The sequence below is a fragment of the Macaca mulatta genome, chromosome 17, assembly GCF_049350105.2.
Source record: "Macaca mulatta isolate MMU2019108-1 chromosome 17, T2T-MMU8v2.0, whole genome shotgun sequence".
NCBI classification, from domain to species: domain Eukaryota; kingdom Metazoa; phylum Chordata; class Mammalia; order Primates; family Cercopithecidae; genus Macaca; species Macaca mulatta.
Window position 1 is genome coordinate 20,386,461 of NC_133422.1, and position 18,242 is coordinate 20,404,702.

At 39.7% G+C, this 18,242-nt stretch overlaps 1 protein-coding gene across 5 annotated transcripts in view; it reads right to left on the bottom strand.

Moving 5' to 3' along the window:
- Positions 1 to 18,242, bottom strand: part of ELF1 (E74 like ETS transcription factor 1) — a 114,327-nt gene that overhangs the window by 15,818 nt on the left and 80,267 nt on the right. For all 5 annotated transcript variants that reach the window (XM_077973578.1, XM_077973577.1, XM_015120889.3 and 2 more), the window contains 3 exon segments: positions 8,331 to 8,511; positions 3,533 to 3,640; positions 1,984 to 2,151 (listed from right to left, as the gene is read on the bottom strand). In XM_077973578.1, coding sequence (XP_077829704.1) covers positions 1,984 to 2,151; positions 3,533 to 3,640; positions 8,331 to 8,511 — 457 coding nt within the window.

The following is an 18,242-nucleotide window of genomic DNA, read 5'->3' on the forward strand; positions in this document are numbered from 1 at the left end:
AAATAGAAACTTTACATAGTATGATTAGAGTTTTTAAAGCAAAAGAAAAAAAAACAGTGTCAAAGAATAAGGCTATTAAAAAAGACTAGGTGGGAACTTCCTCTTCTAGTCAAGATGGAATAACACAACATGGATTTATCTTCCCACCTGAAACAATTAAAAACACAGAAAAAATGCATGAAACAATGGTACAGAAGAAATTGGACATTGATCAACAAAAGTCAGTGATCCCCAAGAGACAGGAAATAAATGAGGCAAGTCCTATGATTGCCCCACCTTAATACATGAAGAAAAAATTTTTTGGAAAGTAATGTTTCTGAAAATATTCTGAAAAATATTTAATGTACACTTAACATGTGATCCAGCCATTCCACTACTAAGTATTTACCCAAAAGAAATTAAACCAGAATTTCTCTACTCAGAGGTCTGGCTGAATGGGACCCAAGCTTCCTTGACATCCGTCTGCGCCAATGGGTGGATTTTTTTCCCCCAAGAGGGTATATCCCTTCAAGGGTCCCAGTTGCATGCGGAGGTCTCTGTCCAATACCCCATCTTGCACAGTCCAACATAGAAACCTAAGCTTCTGCCTCAACATAAGCAATAAAACCAAAACCCCTTGGTATATCCTTCTCAGCCCTTCTGAGCTGCTGCAGTGTCGGCTCCTGTTAACTATTTTTATTTTCCTCTTCATTTTCGGCTCTTGGAATTTCCCTGACTGTCACATGAACTTAGGTTACTGGGTGATGCTATTAATCAAGACATTATACTCAAAATACTAAGCAAGCATGAATAGAATCAGAAGGCAATAAAATGGAAAAGGTGTCAGACTTTAGAATGCAAGTATGGTCCTAATTGGCAAAAAATTAAAAATTCCCATTCAACACATCCTAACATACTCCTCTTCAGTTACTTACCTGCTGATTTCCAACCCATTGTATTTTTTCCAACTGGATTCTTATACTGGAATCACCAGTACAGTGATTATACTGGAATCACCGGTACAGACCGGAGGCTTTCAAACAATAACCCCTGGGAAGAAAGCTGACTAGCTCTTACCCAAGGATGAAAGGGTTTAGATAGAAATCTGAGGCTTTAAAAAGTTGGAAAATCCTTTTTCTGTAAGATAGACCAAACATTTTTAAAGTATAAAATAATTTAATTATTATAATTTTTTTTTGAGATGGAGCTTCCCTCTTGTTGCCCAGGCTAGAGTTCGATGGTGTGGTCTCAGCTCACTGCAACCTCCACCTCCTGGGTTCAAGTGATTCTCTTGCCTCAGCTTCCCAAGTAGCTGGGATTACAGGCACCAGCCATCACACCTGGCTAATTTTTGTATTTTTAGTACAGACGGGGTTTCATCGTATTGGCCAGGCTGGTCTCAAACTCCTGACCTCAGGTTATCCGCCCACCTCCACTTCCCAAAGTGCTGGGATTAAAGGCGTGAGCCACCGTACCTGGCCCAATAATTTAATTTTTTTTAAAAGAAATGACCCTACTATGAAGGAATACCTCTTTTTCTTATTTATTTTTTATTTTCTTTTATTTTATTTCTTAGAGATAGGTTCTCACTCTGTTGCCCAGGCTAGAGTGCAGTGGCATGATCTTAGCTCTCTGAAACCTGTAACTCCTGAGCTCAAGGGATCCTCCACCTTGGCCTCCCAAGTATCTAGGACTACAGGTGCCCACCATGCCCGGCTAATTCTTAAAATTTTTTGTAGAGATGAGGTCTTGCTTTGTTGCCCAGGCTGGTCTCAAACTCCTGGCCTCAAGCAATCTTCTTGCCTCGGCCTCCTAAAGTGCTGGGATTACAGGCATGAATCTCCGTGCCTGGCCAAGAAATACCTCGTATTTCCATTTTGAGGCTTCAATATTTTTCTTACATAAGTTTTAACTGCTGTAGGGAAGAACTACGTAGAATAAAAACGATCTCTAGATTTTACATCAAGACTTGACTGTGTGCCCTAAATGAAGTAACCCACCTACCTTTTTTCCTCTTAGGCTGTTCTGGTGATGAGGCTCCCGGTGAGTCTGCGTATTTTTCTTGCACCTGCTGTGTTTCCATCACTTCAGGAATCCCATCTAATGTGACGGATACATGGGTGACTGGGGCAACAACCATGTCATCTTCAGGTGAACTGAATATATTATTATCTAATGAAAATAAAATCAACTAATTATAGTCCACTGTGTATTATAAGTAAAAAACGATTGACAAAATTTCTTGTTTTTATTATGACTAGAAGATTAAAGTAGAAATAAAATCTTGAAATCTATTCCTGCTTTTAATTTCTTCTTCCCTAAATCAAATACCCTAAACCAGTCCAGGCGCAGCTGAGCTATTTCAATGTCTTTCTTACTTGACTTCCTATCACCAGTGTGTCTCGTTTCTCCTCTTGATTATTCACATTGCTGTGAGAGTTATTTTCTGAAACATAAGTCTGACCTGACCATACTCCTCTACACAAAAACTTTATACCTGGAAAATTAGGGGAAAAAAAAAAACCTGACATATCTTTCCATAGTTCATAGGAAAAACAAAAAACAACATAAGCACAACCCATCTCTACAGCATGCCTTACAAAACTTCTGTAATCTAGTTCCAAACCTACCTTTCCAATCTCATTTCCTACCCACCATGAAGCTTACACTTCAACCACACCAAAACATCTTGATCTCAAAGATTTCATTCATTTTCTTTTAACAGATCTGTGTCCTGTATGTTTACCTCTATTCCCTCCAGCTTGAATGACCATTCTTGTCTCTTCTACCTATTAAAAGCTTATTGTTTACAGCCCACGTCAGAATACTCCTTTAATGAAGCCAGTCTCTGATATTCTCAGCTAGAATACTCACTGCTTCTACAGCAATTTGCTATCACTCATGGCCTTTATTCTTGGCTTTGTAGTTATTTACATAAGTAACTGTCTTCAAAATTAAACTGTAAGCTTGAGGAAAGGAACAATATCTACTCATTTGTAGCTCATGTTATTGCCTAATTATTGCTGCTGTGAATATAGTAAATATTCAATAAATATTTTGGAATGATTTAGTAATAATTTACTTTATGAATTTGATTGTCAGAAAAGCCCAAAGGAGAATATGAAATTTAAAGCAGATCAATAATGTGGCAGTGAATTTTATGCCATGATGTTAGTAAAATTTTCAATAGCTTATTGCCTATTTGCTGATAAATAACTACAGAGATGACTAAATTATAATCATTTGGGCCCTTGATACCCGAATACTCTGATCAATACGTTAGGAGAAGAAATTCTGCATGATCTTCTATTTGGTAACTAATAAATTATATATTTTTTATTCCCAAAGGCTTCATTCTCAAATTAAAATGTCACCTTTAACTCTACATTTTTGCAAAGGCATCCCAATTCCTACTATACCTTAAAATGTGATTGTAACAAAAAATATATAACATCATTTCTAATCTCTTGATTTTACTATCTAATAGAGAAAGATGGCAGGAGTGACTTAACGAAGTACATAAACATGAACAATCGTAACCATAACCACTCACTTATTCGTTTTTCATCCAGCATAGGGCCAGGAGAATCCATATTGAGGAGTGCCTCAGCAGCCTCAATAGTTTCAATTGTTTCATCCCCGTCATGACAAGAAGCTTCAACTGCAACACATTTAAAGAGAAAATTAAATTAGCCACAAGACATCTGTTACTCTGAACGTCATACACTGCTTATCTCTAGAACCAGAATATATCATTTAATATTTTAGTTTATATACATATAAACTATAAACACATAAAATTATACTAAACCTGGCCAGGGACAGTGACTCATTCCTGTAATCCTGCACTCTGGGAGGCCAAGGCAAGCAGATTACTTGAGGTCAGGAGTCTGAGACTGGCCAACATGGAGAAACCCCGTTTCTATTAAAAATACAAAAAAAATCAGCTGGGTGTGGTGGCATGCACCTGTAGTCCCAACTACTCAGGAGACTGAGACAGGAGAACTGCTTGAACCCAGAAGGTGGAGGTTGCAGTGAGCCGAGACTGAACTACTGCACTCCAGCCTGGGTGACAGAGCGAGACTCTGTTTCCAAAAAAAAAAAAAAAAAAAAATTAAAAAATCAATAGTTCCTTAATATTAAATAGCCAACCAGCATTCAAAAGTCCAATTGTGTTAAAAAATCATAAATGGTGGTGGCGCAAGGAAAGACAAGACAGTTTTTTTTAAAAAAAATCAAATTAAGTCTGCATATCGCAATTGACTGATACATTTCTGAGTTGCCATTCATCTGTCTAGCTTTTTTTACTTTGCAATTTATTTGTTGAAGAAATCAGGCTGTTTATTCATGTAGAATTTCCCAGTTTGGATTTTGCCAACTATATTCCTATTGTGTAGCTTAACATGTTTTTCTATACCCCCTCTAACTGAGTAGTCATATATGGAGGCTTGATGAAATTCAAGTTTAATTTTTTCTGGCAAGACTAAGAAACAATTTATGTATTTTGATGACAGCTCAAAATATAATCTAAGCCTCAAATTTCATAAAATCATTACATCTTTTTGGTTTTGCTTTTTTTTTTTGAGACAAGGTCTTACCCTGTCTCCCAGGCCAGAGTGCAGTGGCTCAATTATAGCTCACTGCAACCATAAACTCCTAGGCTCAAGTAATCCTAGCACCTCAGCCTCCCGAGTAGCCAGGACTACAGGCTCAGGCCACCATGCCCAGCTAATTTTTAAAATTTTTTGTAGAGACAGGGTCCCGCTATATTGCTCACACTGGCCTTGAATTCCTGGGCTCAAGTGATCCTCCCTCCTCGGCCTCCCAAAGTTCTGGGATTACAGGTGTGAGCCACTGCATCTGGTCAAATTTTTTATTATGAAAATTTTAAACAAAATTAAAAAATTGTGAGTATAGTATATATAATGAATCCCCATGTGCCCATTCCCAGCTTCAACTATTATCACCAAATAGCCAATCTTCTTTCAACCATACCCCACTCACTGCCCCCGAGTCCTTACCCTCTGTACAGGATTATTTTGAAGGAATCTAAGATACCATATTTTATCTCTAAATACCTCAGCATGTGTATCCTAAAGATGTCTAACACAATACTACTATCATATCTTAAATATACTAACAATAATTTTTTTTTTTTTTTTTTGAGACAAAGTTTCGCTCTTGTTGCCCAGGCTGGAGTGCAATGGCGTGATCTTGGCTAACCGCAACGTCTGCCTTCCAGATTCAAGAGATTCTCTTGCCTCAGCCTCCGGAGTAGCTGGGATTACAGGCATGCGCCACCATGCCCGGCTAATTCTGTATTTTCAGTAGAGACGGGATTTCTCCATGTTGGTCAGGCGGGTCTCAAACTCTCAACCTCAGGTGATCCACCCGCCTCGGCCTCTCAAAGTGCTGGGATTACAGGTGTCAGCCACCCAGCCCACAGTAATTCTTTAATATCATCTATTACTGGCTGAATGGTATCCCCCAAAATTCTATGTTGACATGCTAACCCACAGTACCTCAGAATGTCTTTAAAGAGATAACTGAGTTAAAATGAGGTTATTAGTGTAGGCCCTAATCCAATATGGTTAGTGTCCCTCTAAGATGAAATATGAACACAGTCAGGTACAAAAGGGAAGACCATGGGAAGACACTGGAAGACAGTCACCTATAAGTCCAGAAAGAAGCCTCAGAAGGAACTAACCCTACCAATACCTTGATCTCAGACTTCTAGCTTCCAGAACTGTGAGAAAATCAATGTCTCATTTGAGCCACCAGTCTGTGGTACTTTCTTATGGCAGTCCTAGCAAACTAACACATCATCTGAAGTGCCACCTAACACATGTAAGAACAAAAATGTCCTATCCTTATTCTTTCTTCCCCTAGAGCTTCTCAAAGGCTACCCATCGTACCCACTGCGGAATAAGGAAGATTACGAGGTTCTTCCCTTTTTTTTTTTTTTTTTGTTTGAGACGGAGTCTCGCTCTGCCACCCAGGCTGGAGTGCAGTGACTGGATCTCAGCTCACTGCAAGCTCCGCCTCCCAGGTTCACGCCATTCTCCTGCCTCAGCCTCCTGAGTAGCTGGGACTACAGGCGCCCGCCACCTCGCCCGGCTAGTTTTTTTTCGTATTTTTTCAGTAGAGACGGGGTTTCACCGTGTTAGCCAGGATGGTCTCGATCTCCTGACCTCGCGATCCGCCCGTCTCGGCCTCCCAAAGTGCTGGGATTACAGGCTTGAGCCACCGCGCCCGGCCGGTTCTTCCCTTTTTTATGACATTGCTCAGAAAAGGATGGAAGAGTTAAAAAGTTTTGGTAAGTTGGGAGGTAAGGGAAAGGGAAGAAAAAACGCAAAGAGAGAATCTGGTTTTCAAGATCTGGCTTGCCTTCTAGACCCACTCCACATCAGTTCTATTTTCTAGGAAAGAACCTGTCTACATCTTGTCATCTGCTGTCTTCAGGTCTAAATGCAAGGGAGTGACGCACTGAAGGGAAGAGGCAATTCCTTCTCCTAAAGATCTAATACCTGCTTTCCTAGATTCAATGTCCTCTCTGAGGGCTAATGCCTTCCCTGATGACTAGAACTAGGAAGAAATACTCCTTCCAGAAAGACAGTGGTCCTCAACTTGCAAAGACTGTAGCCTTACCCTAAGGCTTTAAAAGTTACATCAGAATACACTGCTACACCCCCACTAACTACAAGCCAGATACATGCATAGTGGTGTTTCTTCTGTTACACAAACAGATCAGAGAGCAATGAATAGAAACTTCTAACCTCATTAGTCTAATTCCCTTACTGGTAAAGGAGAAGTAACTCTAGATTCAACAAAAAACTTTTATTGGTTTGTTCTGAACAAAAAATGTGAATATATGCAAAAAATGCTTTGTAAAAAAAAGACAGTGGTATGGTTTGCATTTGTCCTTGCCCAAATCTCATGTTGAATTTTAAACCCCAATGTTGGAGGAGGAGCCTGGTGGGAGGTGACTGGATCATGGGGGTGGATTTTCCACTTGCTGTTCTCATGATGGTGAATGAATTCTCATGAGATCTGGTGGTTTCTGCTTTCTGTTCCTCCTGCTCCAGCGATGTAGGATGTGTCTGCTTCCCCTTCGCCTCCCACCATGACTGTAAGCTTCCTGAGGTCTCCCCAGCCATGCTTCCTGTACAGCCTGTACAACCATGAGCCAATTAAACCTCTTTTCTTTATACATATTACCCAGTCTCAGGTAGTTCTTTATATCAGTGTGAGAAGTGACACAAACAGAGGACAATACAAAGATGAGGTATTGACAACCAATGTTATCAGTGGGGCCCCTCCCCCACCAGATGGATACAGTCATTCTACCTTTCCCCTGATTTAAAATGTTACTGTATCATATGCTAACTTCCTAAATAGATCAGAACTTGCATTTAGACTTATTATTCAGTTCTAAGGCATTGTGCTATATGCTAAGGTAAAGCTGAGAACAAGGCAGCCCCAGTACTTGCCACTATGAAATCTACAGATATACCTTGTCATGCCTATTTCTGATAAACTTTCTTTTACGAATAAAGATGCAAATATTTGCTTCCAAATAGTTTTCTGAAATATCCACAACACCCCTGGCCAAGATATAGGAATGTAAATGAGTAGAAAGAGAAAGCATGTACCAGTTTCTAAGTGATGAAAGTATTATTACTACAATCTCACATTTATGTAGGCTAATCTTCAAGTTTAAAATATCTTGCTAGTTCCGACTGAACCAGAAAAGAAATCTATAAATACCAGGACCTTATCATACATTTGGGTCATGGCCCACCATTACGCTTCCTGTGGCAGTGGTAAGAAAAGAACATTCCTCTCTCTTTCCCTACAAAACAATTCATTTTATTCACAGGAATATGGAGGAAGGCATATAAGAAAGTACTCAGTGAGCTGGGTGGGGTGGTGCATGACTGTTGTCCCAGTTATTCAGGAGGCTGAGGCAGGAGGATCACTTGAGCCCAGGAGTCCAAGTCTAGGCTGGGCAATACAGTAAGACTCCATCTCTTTAAAAAAAAAAAAAAAAAAAAAAAGGTGCTCAGTGAAGACTTGATGAATTGAGTAGGTTTGGTTCCTTTTACATGCCTCTTATTTTGTCATATTCATCTCAATATATTTAGGAAAGGAGAAATGGGAGATGACAAACAGTACTAAAACCAGCAGATGAAACAGAAAACGTAAATTTCTTCTCCATGTAGGGCTCTAGCTTCTGAAGGTAATACAGTTCAAAACCAAGTTAGGGGCGTTTTATGCCCCACAAAGTCAGGATGAGGACACTGCCTAACGCTGTGCTGCAGCAAGGTCCTACTGGATGGAGACACACGCACCTGTAAGGGTGATGTCATCATCATCATCGTCTATGATTTCCTCTTCAGCAACATCCAGTGAACTCTCAGTAATCATGTCATTGGGCTCTTCCACACAGGCTAGACCGGCATAACTATTGAGAATATCAGCACCAGGAACATGTTCCACAATTACAGCAGGAAAAATAGCTGGATCGCCAAGCTGAGGGGTTAGGAAGAGGTAAATGAAAACAACGGGTTAACACAGTTTTGCTTTTGTTAAATACTGCTCAAAACTATTTTATACTAGCCATCAATTTAATTTTTAGATTGTTAGGCTGTATCTCTACAATCCTTCTAGGCATTAGGAAATTTCTGTCTATTAAAACCAAATAATGGCATTAAAATTTAAAAATGAAAGCCAGGCGCAGTGACTCACGCCTGTAATCCCAGCACTCTGGGAGGCCGAGGTGGGCAGATGGCGAGGTCAGGACATCAAGACCATCCTGGCTAACATGGTGAAACCCCATCTCTACTAAAAATACAAAAATTAGCTGGGCCATGGTGGCACACGCCTATAATCCCAGCTACTAGGGAGGCTGAGGCAGGAGAATCACTTGAACCTGGGAGGTGGAGGCTGCAGTGAGCCGAGATTGTGCCACTGCACTCCAGCCTGGGTAACAGAGTGAGACTCCATCTCAAAAATAATAATAATAATAATAATAATACCATTAATGGATATGCATGGACCAAGAAGTGACATAAAAATAAAATGTTAATTAAATAAAATCTCCTGGGTTCAAGCTATCTTCTCAAATGTAAGAAAAAGTTCCTGCTCATAGATAATATAATGCCAGGCACCTTACTATTTTCCTTAAGTAAGTCTGTTATATTCAAAATATTATTTATGATTTCATTACAACTAAGCCTCCATCTTTTGAAATTAATGTTTATTGAACTACGCACTGAGGTTAGACATTACTTCTGTCATAAGAATTTAATTACCCAAATTAAATATATATCATAGGTGCTAAACAGATAATATCCTTGCCTTCGACAATGCTATGTTCTGAAATTTATGGTTAATAATCCTGAAACACATTTGGATCGTTTTATTTCAAAATATTTCTTCCTGTTTCAGAAAAGAGGAAGCTAGCTAGAAAAGTAACTGGCTCTTCAAATAGTAAAACAAATTTTAAAACAGAAACTAGGAGGCTCAAAAATTATACTATAGAAGCCAGGCACGGTGGCATGTGCCTGTAGTCCCAGCTACCTAGAAGGCTGAAACTGGAGGATGGCTTGAGCCCAGGAGTTCAAGGCTATACTGTGCTACAATCACATCTGTGAATAGCTACCGCACTTCAGCCTGGGCAACGTGGCAAAACCCTGTCACAAAAAAAAAAAAAAAAAACGAAAGAAAAAAATTATACTGTAACTCACACAAATACACTTCACACACCTTAGAGAAAATATATAAAATGTCCAAAGCAAAGTGTAGCTAGCCTTCCCTTTTCCTTTTTTGACAGGTAAACTGTAGACATGCAATCCCACCTAGCATGAACATGTATTTGTTAAAAACACTTTTCCTTTTCTTTTCTTCTAAGAGCTCAATTAAGCTCCTGGTCTTCTCAAGGTTTAGTCCAGAGTTAAGCACTTTTATGCTGCAAAAACCCTATGTACAAGGTAGGAACAGAGCTCATCACTTCATCCACTGATAAGTCAGAGACAGGCGTGTAAAATGCAATTCACAGGAGCAGTTCTCACCCAAATGAAACCAAAGTATTCCTCCCTATCCAAATCTATTTGGCTCCTGCAGCTTGGGTAGAGTGTGCTAATGTGTACATAACAAGGGATGCTTCCAAAATTTTGAATCTATACAGTTCTTGAGTTTCGGTTAACCACAGATACTTGTTCCTACTTTATTCCTTGTCCAGTTCTACTAACCGGTAATTACTGTATTCTCCAGAATTCTCCATTATAATCAATGTCACTTCTACCACAGTGCCCTTCCCAGAGGCAATCACTGCTACCAATTTCTTTGTTCCATAACACAGTAAATATAGAGTCAGGCATATGCTAAAATGCTTTAAACAATCATAAATTCAGTTTAAATTTAATAATTTTTAAACTAATAAGAAAAATTTCAAACACACAAACGTCAAGAGAAAAAAAATGTTTCTTTTGAAGCAAAAAGTTTATTAAGAATGGTTTTGAAGTCTTTGGGATTAAAAAAAGAAAAAGAGTGGCCAGGCGTGGTGGCTCATGCCTGCAATCCCAGCATTTTGGGAGGCCAAGGCGGGCGGATCACTTGAGGTCAGGAGTTCGAGACCAGCCTGGTCAACACAGTGAAACCTTGTCTTTACTAAAAAAATATAAAAATTTAGCCAGGCATGGTGACGGGCACCTGCAATCCCAGCTACTTAGGAGGGTGAGGCAGGGGAATGGCTTGAACCTGAGAGGCGGAGGTTGCAGTGAACCAAGGTCACACCACTGCACTCTGGTCTGGGTGAAGGAGACTCTGTCTCAAGAGAAAAAAACAAAAAAGAGAGAAGAATTAAAAGAGACACATGGTTCTGTGATATAGAAGGCAGCAACATGCAGCAGAAAAGAAAAACTGGGAACCAGGAGATCTAGGGCCTTCTCCAACCCTGATTTCATGACCTTATTTTCTGAACCTTTAAATGAATAAAGAGCACCAGTTGATCCCACAGGCCCTTCCAGGTTTTGCTTTGTTAATATTTTGAATTCATGGATTCTACTGTCTGAGCTTATCACATTTCACAAAAAGAGATTATTCGCTCTCATGCACTGAAATGGGAGAGGGAGTAGCATGCACTGTGGCCACATAGCTGCTGCCATTGCTATTAGCCAACATTTTTTGTACTTAATATGCACCAGTCATTTCGCACACTGCTTTACATGAATTATCACTCTATTTAATCATCACAAAATGCTATGATGGAGACACATTGGACTATCCATTTTACACATGAGAAACCAGAAGCAAGGGAAATAATCTACTCCTAATCATAACACTAACTTGAACGGACTCCAGGGTCCATGTCCTTTACTTATACACTATTGTAGTCAGTTTCAAACATGGTAGATTTGTTCTGCTGGCATACTTACTTGGCTCTGTTTAGAAAACCAGAATAATTAAGGAGCTGTGTTTAAGGTAGAGGTATGATTTTCAGTATTATTTCCAAGGCTTCACCAATCAGTCTATAATAAAATTTCTTATGGGAATAGCCAGTTCCTCTTGGTCAGCAGGGCACTTCCCATGATCACTCCTAATTTAGTCCTGCAGCCTTCTCCTGAGGTTCTTGCTCTTATCATGAAAAGCATGGTCCATTCTTTTCTAGTCCACTGAAATGGGATGTATATTCAAAGCTGTTCATCTCTAGTTTCCCCGGGGTGCTATTAATCCATATACAAGAAAAAGATCAACTTCAGATTTTCGTAAGAATATGAATAGTTAGGTGCTGGGCGCAGTGGCTCATGCCTGTAATCCCAGCACTTTGGGAGGCCGAGGTGGGTGGATCACGAGGTCAAGAGATCGAGACCATCCTGGCCAACATGGTAAAACCCCATCTCTACTAAAAATACAAAAATTAGCTGGGCATGGTGGCATGAGCCTATAGTCCCAGCTACTCAGGGGCATGAGGTAGGAGACTCACTTGAACCCACGAGGCGGAGGTTGCAGTGAGCCAAGATCACACCACTGCACTCCAGCATGGGTGACAGAGTGAGACTTAAAGAAAAGAAAGAAAGACAGAAAGAAAGAAAGAGAAAGAAAGAACGAATGAATGAACGAAAGAAAGAAAGGAAGGAGAAAGAAAGAAAAGAGAAAGAAAGAAAAAGAAAGAGAAAGAAAGAAAGAAAGAAAGAAAGAAAGAAAGAAAGAAAGAAAGAAAGAAAGAAAGAAAGAAAGAAAGAAAGAAAGAAAAGAAAGAAAGAAAGAAAAGAAAGAAAAAGAAAATGAATAGTCAGGTAAGAGGCTTGAATCTGTATATACAAAATACATTTAGGAAACACCTCTCAGGTGACTAGAAAGACTCTTACCACTCTACTACCATAAATAGAAAAAAATGCACACTCCTGAAACTCCAGCTGCTGATCTGAGCTGGTGATAAACTGCTTTGTAAACTGGATTGACTAGTAACTGGCTAAAGTATGAGTCATCAAAAACCTAAGAACTCTATAACCACACATTCTACAATTCATTCCAGAGAACTGGTTCCCTACCTTTTAAAGAAATAGTAAAATTTCAAATGCTGAATTTTCCTAGGTTTAGATTTTCAAAACAAATAAAATATTGGGACCTATATTAGTTTGTTACGGCTGCTGCAACAAAGTATTACAAACTGGGTCTCTTAACAGAAATTTATTCTCTCACAGTTCTGGAGGCTAGAAGTCTGAAATCAAGGTGTTGGCAGGGCTGGTTCCTTTTGCAGACTGTGGGGGAAGGATCTGTTCCAGGCCTCTCTCTTTGACTTACAGATGGCTGGTCTTCATGTTTACATGGGCTCTGTGTCCAAATCCAACTCCACTCACCTCCTGACCTTTTAATTGAGACAGGATGGAGTGCAGTGGCGCAATCTCAGCTCACCATAACCTCTGCCTCCCAGGCTCAAGTGATCCTCCCACCTCAGCCTCCCAAGTAGCTGTGACTATAGGCATGCACCATCACACCTGGCTAATTTTTGGATCTTTTGTACAGATGGGGTTTCTCCACGTTCCCCAGGCTGGTCTCGAATTCCTGAGCTAAAGCGATCCACCCAACTTGGCCTCCCAAAGTGTTGGGATTACAGGTGTGAGCCACCGCACCCAGCCCAAATTTCCCCTTTTAATAAGGACACCAGGTAGTGGAGTAAGGGCTCCTCTCTACTGTAGTGTAACTTCTTACTAATTACATCTGCCATGACCCTATTTCCAATAACCAAATAAGGTTACACTCTGAGGTACTAGAGGTTAGAACTTCAATGTATGAATTGGCGTATGGGTGTGCACACGCACAATTCAACCAATAATAGGACTTAATTTAATTTAGTTTTAAGTCTGTCATTTGACAATTTGTTCCCCCTGCCTGAAATAACTTCTATAAACTAGTCTTTTCATTGTTTCTAAACTGAGATTGGATATTACTCTTCAGGTTTCTTAGATGAAGATCATCAAATCTTACCTACCTCAGTTTTTTCCACACCATTTCAAACAGACCCTTTCCCAAGATTTATTTAAAAGATGGGCTTCAGGAAGAAGATAGCAGATATTCGTAAAATAGCCACACTCCTTAATAGTAAGCAATAAGATGTTACCTACTTTTAAGAAATGAAGGTGTTGGCTGGGCACAGTGGCTCACGCCTGTAATCCCAGCACTTTGGGAGGCGGAGGCGGGTGGATGACCTGAGGAGACCAGCCTGGCCAACATGGAGAAACCTCGTCGCTACTAAAAAATAAAAAAATCAGCTGGGTGTGGTGGTGGGCACTTATAATCCTAGCTACTCAGGAGCCTGAGGCATGAGAAGCATGAACCTGGTAGGCAGAGGCCGCAATGAGCCAAGATTATACCACTGGACTCCAGCCTGGGTGACTGAGCAAGACTTCATCTCAAAACAAAACGAAATGAAGGTTTCAATGTTTCTTTGATGATTTAACAAAAACATTACATTCCACTTGAGTGGCTGCTACTTCAAAAAACAGTTCTAAAAACTCTCATCATTTAAATAATTAGATTAAGCATCTTTTCTTTTATTTGCATCACAAAATCAAATTAAATTCTACTGGTGCTTATCAATTTTCGCTGTACAGTGGGAAACATTTAAGAATATCAATATTTGACCTCGCATGGGATAAAATAAATCAGACTATCTAAGGGTGTGGCCAGAGCCTGATATTAAAGCTCCCCAGGTGGGTCCAATTTGCATCCAGGCTTCAGGAGCACTGCTCTGAAGAATGACAACATTCAAAACTGCATTCCCTAAGTTGAGTTAGCTCTAATTATTCTTGCCAAGATCTGGGATATTAGTAATTCAAACAATTACATTTTTAAATTATTAGATTTTTTTTTTTTTTTTTTTTTTTTGAGATGGAGTCTCGCTGTGTCTCCCAGGCTGGAGTGCAGTGGCCTGATCTCGGCTCACTGCAAGCTCCGCCTCCCGGGTTCACGCCATTCTCCCGCCTCAGCCTCCCAAGTAGCTGAGACTACAGGCGCCCGCCACCACGCCCGGCTAGTTTTTTTTTTTGTATTTTTAGTAGAGACGGGGTTTCACCATGTTAGCCAGGATAGTGTCGATCTCCTGACCTCGTGATCCACCCGCCTCGGCCTCCCAAAGTGCTGGGATTACAGGCTTGAGCCACCGCGCCCGGCCGCAAATTATTAGATCTTTTGCTATTCACTTGCAGACTATTTTCCCCTTTGGTTTTTGAACAGAACCAAAATAAACCACAAACCAAGGGGACAGGAGAGGGAAGATCTCCTGGAATTAAAATCTATCAAAGATCAGAGTTTCCAAAGCTTCAATATGTAGAAGCAAATTAAACTGCAGTGATAAAGTGATTTTCAATTGTTTCATAACTTTCTTGAACGTCTTAACAGCTCCGAAGAGATTTCCCCTTTCTATTAATTATAGATAAATTTAGGATATATGTTGAAAGCAAAATTTCAGCAAACATTTTTGCAGCAATAGTAAAATTCAAACCAAGTTTTAGCAGAAGAGAGTCACAGTTCCCCAAATTTCAACATTGTCCACGATATAGTTTCCACTTGTTGTGGTTGATCACGTATGTGGCAATACTATCAAGTTAAAAAGAGAAGGGGGCCGGGCGCGGTGGCTCAAGCCTGTAATCCCAGCACTTTGGGAGGCCGAGACGGGTGGATTACGAGGTCAGGAGATCGAGACCATCCTGGCTAACACGGTGAAACCCCATCTCTACTAAAAAAATACAAAAAAATTAGCCGGGCGAGGTGGCCGGCGCCTGTAGTCCCAGCTACTCAGGAGGCTGAGGCAGGAGAATGACAGGAATCTGGGAGGCGGAGCTTGCAGTGAGCCGAGATGGCGCCACTGCACTCCAGCCCGGGCAACACAGGGAGACTCCGTCTCAAAAAAAAAAAAAAAGAGAAGGAAAGTGACCAATGTAAGCAGGGCAATATGTGACTCCCTAACTAGGCTTGCTTGTTCCATATACCACAATCCAATGTGGATCCATGTCCTATGTGGATATTTCAGAAACCATGAATCATTATTCCAACTTTATTAATAACTCTGTTCATCAGGTTTTTGGGTATGAAAAAGCACAAGAACTTTCATATAACTTGTTTACCAAGTTTCTCTAATAGCAGAACTCAATCTCGTATATGGTGATTGTGAAACATCCCATGAAAATTCTCTCTAAAATAGCTTAAAACGAAATACCCACAAAATATTTTCCCAAAACAAAAAGCAAGTTAAATTTAGTCTTTAGCATTTTTCCAAAGCAGACACTACTTTTTAAAGCCAGGTGCAAAATGAGCACACCTTCAAGTAGTTCACACAATATCTTTGCATTGAGGCAAGAAAACACCAAGAGGGGTCTGGTGCCTTATTGCTCCCATAGTCTTCAAGAGCTCCCCTGACCCCAAAGCCTCTCCAATAAGCATACAAATTAAACACTGCACTTGCTATGAAAACACATCTTTGACACAAATTCCTGTGCCCAGACTTCGAATCAGGCTGAGGCCCCAAAGCCTTATCCTATGAAGACACTGCTTTGAGGACCTCTGAATTATTCCTGAAATAACTTCCTTTTACATTTGATTTAAAAAAACAAAAACCCAGCACCTCACTCCATTACAACACGACCTGGCAATACTTTACCATGCAGCAAATGCACTACATACACACATGGTGAACAGGGTGCAACAGTAAAAACGCAAGTTCTTATTTAAGGTAGGACTCCACCATGCCTGGGTATCTGAACTCGGGCAAGTTATCCAGCCTCTCTAAGCTTTACTTTCTACGTCTATCCAAAATAAGAATAATAATATATTCTAGAATTGTTGTAAGAATAATGTGTAATTAAATCACTTGTGATAATGCATGGCTTCTAGTAAGCAATAAATAAAATGTTTTGATGATTAAAGCCCTTCAACATTTGATACAGATAGAAATAAACACTCTCAAAAACTGACTTACTACAATCCCACATGGACAGGCATGGTTTTGTTTTTATTTTTTGAGACAGCGTCTTGCTCTGTTGCCTCGCTGGAGTGCAGTGGCGTGATCACAGCTCACTGCATCTGTGAACTCCCAGGCTCATGCAATCCTCCGGCCTCAGCCTCCCAAGTAGTTGGGACTATAGGCGTGTGCCACCATGTGTGGCTAATTTTTTTTTTTTTTTTTTTTTTTTTAGAGAGGAGGTCTTTCTATGTTGCCCAGGCTGGTCTCAAACTCCTAGGCTCAAGCAATCCTCTCCTGCCTCAGCCTTCCAAAGTACTGGGATTACAGGTGTGAGCCACCATGCCTGACCCCTTTTGTTTATTATTTTTTGCTTTATTTATTATTTCTTTTGCTTTCTTTAACCTTTGTTGGGATTTGATTTTGTTTTATTTTTAAGGAGAATAGTCTTTTCAAAATATTGGTGAACAAACCTTAACCATCACACTTAGCAACAACATTTAGTTTCAACTAAAAGCAAATGTTGATACATACGTGTGGTTCACTTCGTGAAATTCATAAACTGTATGCTTATTACTTATGTATATTTTTGTATTTATGCTACACTTCAATAAGAAGTTTTAAAAGCTTCTTATTTTTTATATCAGGTCCCTCTGATAGGAGAAACAAAACTTCAAAACATCTTCAAAATACTATGATGGTATTCCTTCATTACCTCATATAAACCATGATAAAATTAAAGGAAATCTCTGCACACAGTACATATACATGGATAAACACACACAAAAAATTAGGGTGACTGGTGAACAAAATGAAAAGTTGAAATCCTTTCAGCAAATCCCCATGGCACATTTTTAAGAATTATCTTTGGGAATAAATAATACAAAACATATTTGTATTCCAAGAGTATAAAACGTCATTGCTTCCTTTCCATATAGTGCCCCTCCCCAATGGCTTCCATTATTACTAAATTCCAAAGTGTATTTTAAATGATTTCAGGAATTGATGTATTACACAAAACAAGCTAGGATTGTGCAATAGATCTCCAAGGCCCAGTACGAAGTTTTCTGTGAAGAATTCTTGACAGCCAAATTCTCCACATACTTTAAAAAAATCTGCCACTAAAACAGCTCCAAATATTTCTGTTGATTAACTCAAGCTCCCTGTAAACACTTTCTCTCTATCTATATCTATATCTATATCTATATCTATATCTATATCTATATTTTAAGACAGGGTCTTGCTCTGTTGCTCAGGCTGGAGAGCAGTGGCACAATCACAGCTCATTGCAGCCTTGACCTCAGCGACATGAATAGCTGGGACAACAAGCATGTGCCACCACACCCAGCTAATTTTTGTGTTTTTTGTAGAGATGGGGTTTTGTCATGTTGCCCAGGCTGGTCTCAAACTCCTGGGCTTAAGTAATCCATCCGCCTCAGCCTCCCAAAGTGCTGGGATTACAAACGTGAGCCACTGCACCCAGGGTCCTATTCTGTATTATAAAATAAAAAGTAGTTTTAGCAACCAAGTAGAAAAGTCTATGTAGTTGTAGTATCCACTGCTCAACACATTGGTCTAAATTATAAGAACATCATAGTTTTACTCACTACAGGTGTAGTACCTGAGTCTAGTTCTTAAAAGTGTAATACATAAATGTATTTGTGAAAAAGTAAAAAATCACACTAATCCTAGATATAATCAGTGTAAAAGACAATTTACTTAACAGTCTTTCATATTCTCTTTTTCCTTTATGGTTCTTTTTCTCTCTTATACCTTAGCATAATGGTTAAGAGTTTGGGCT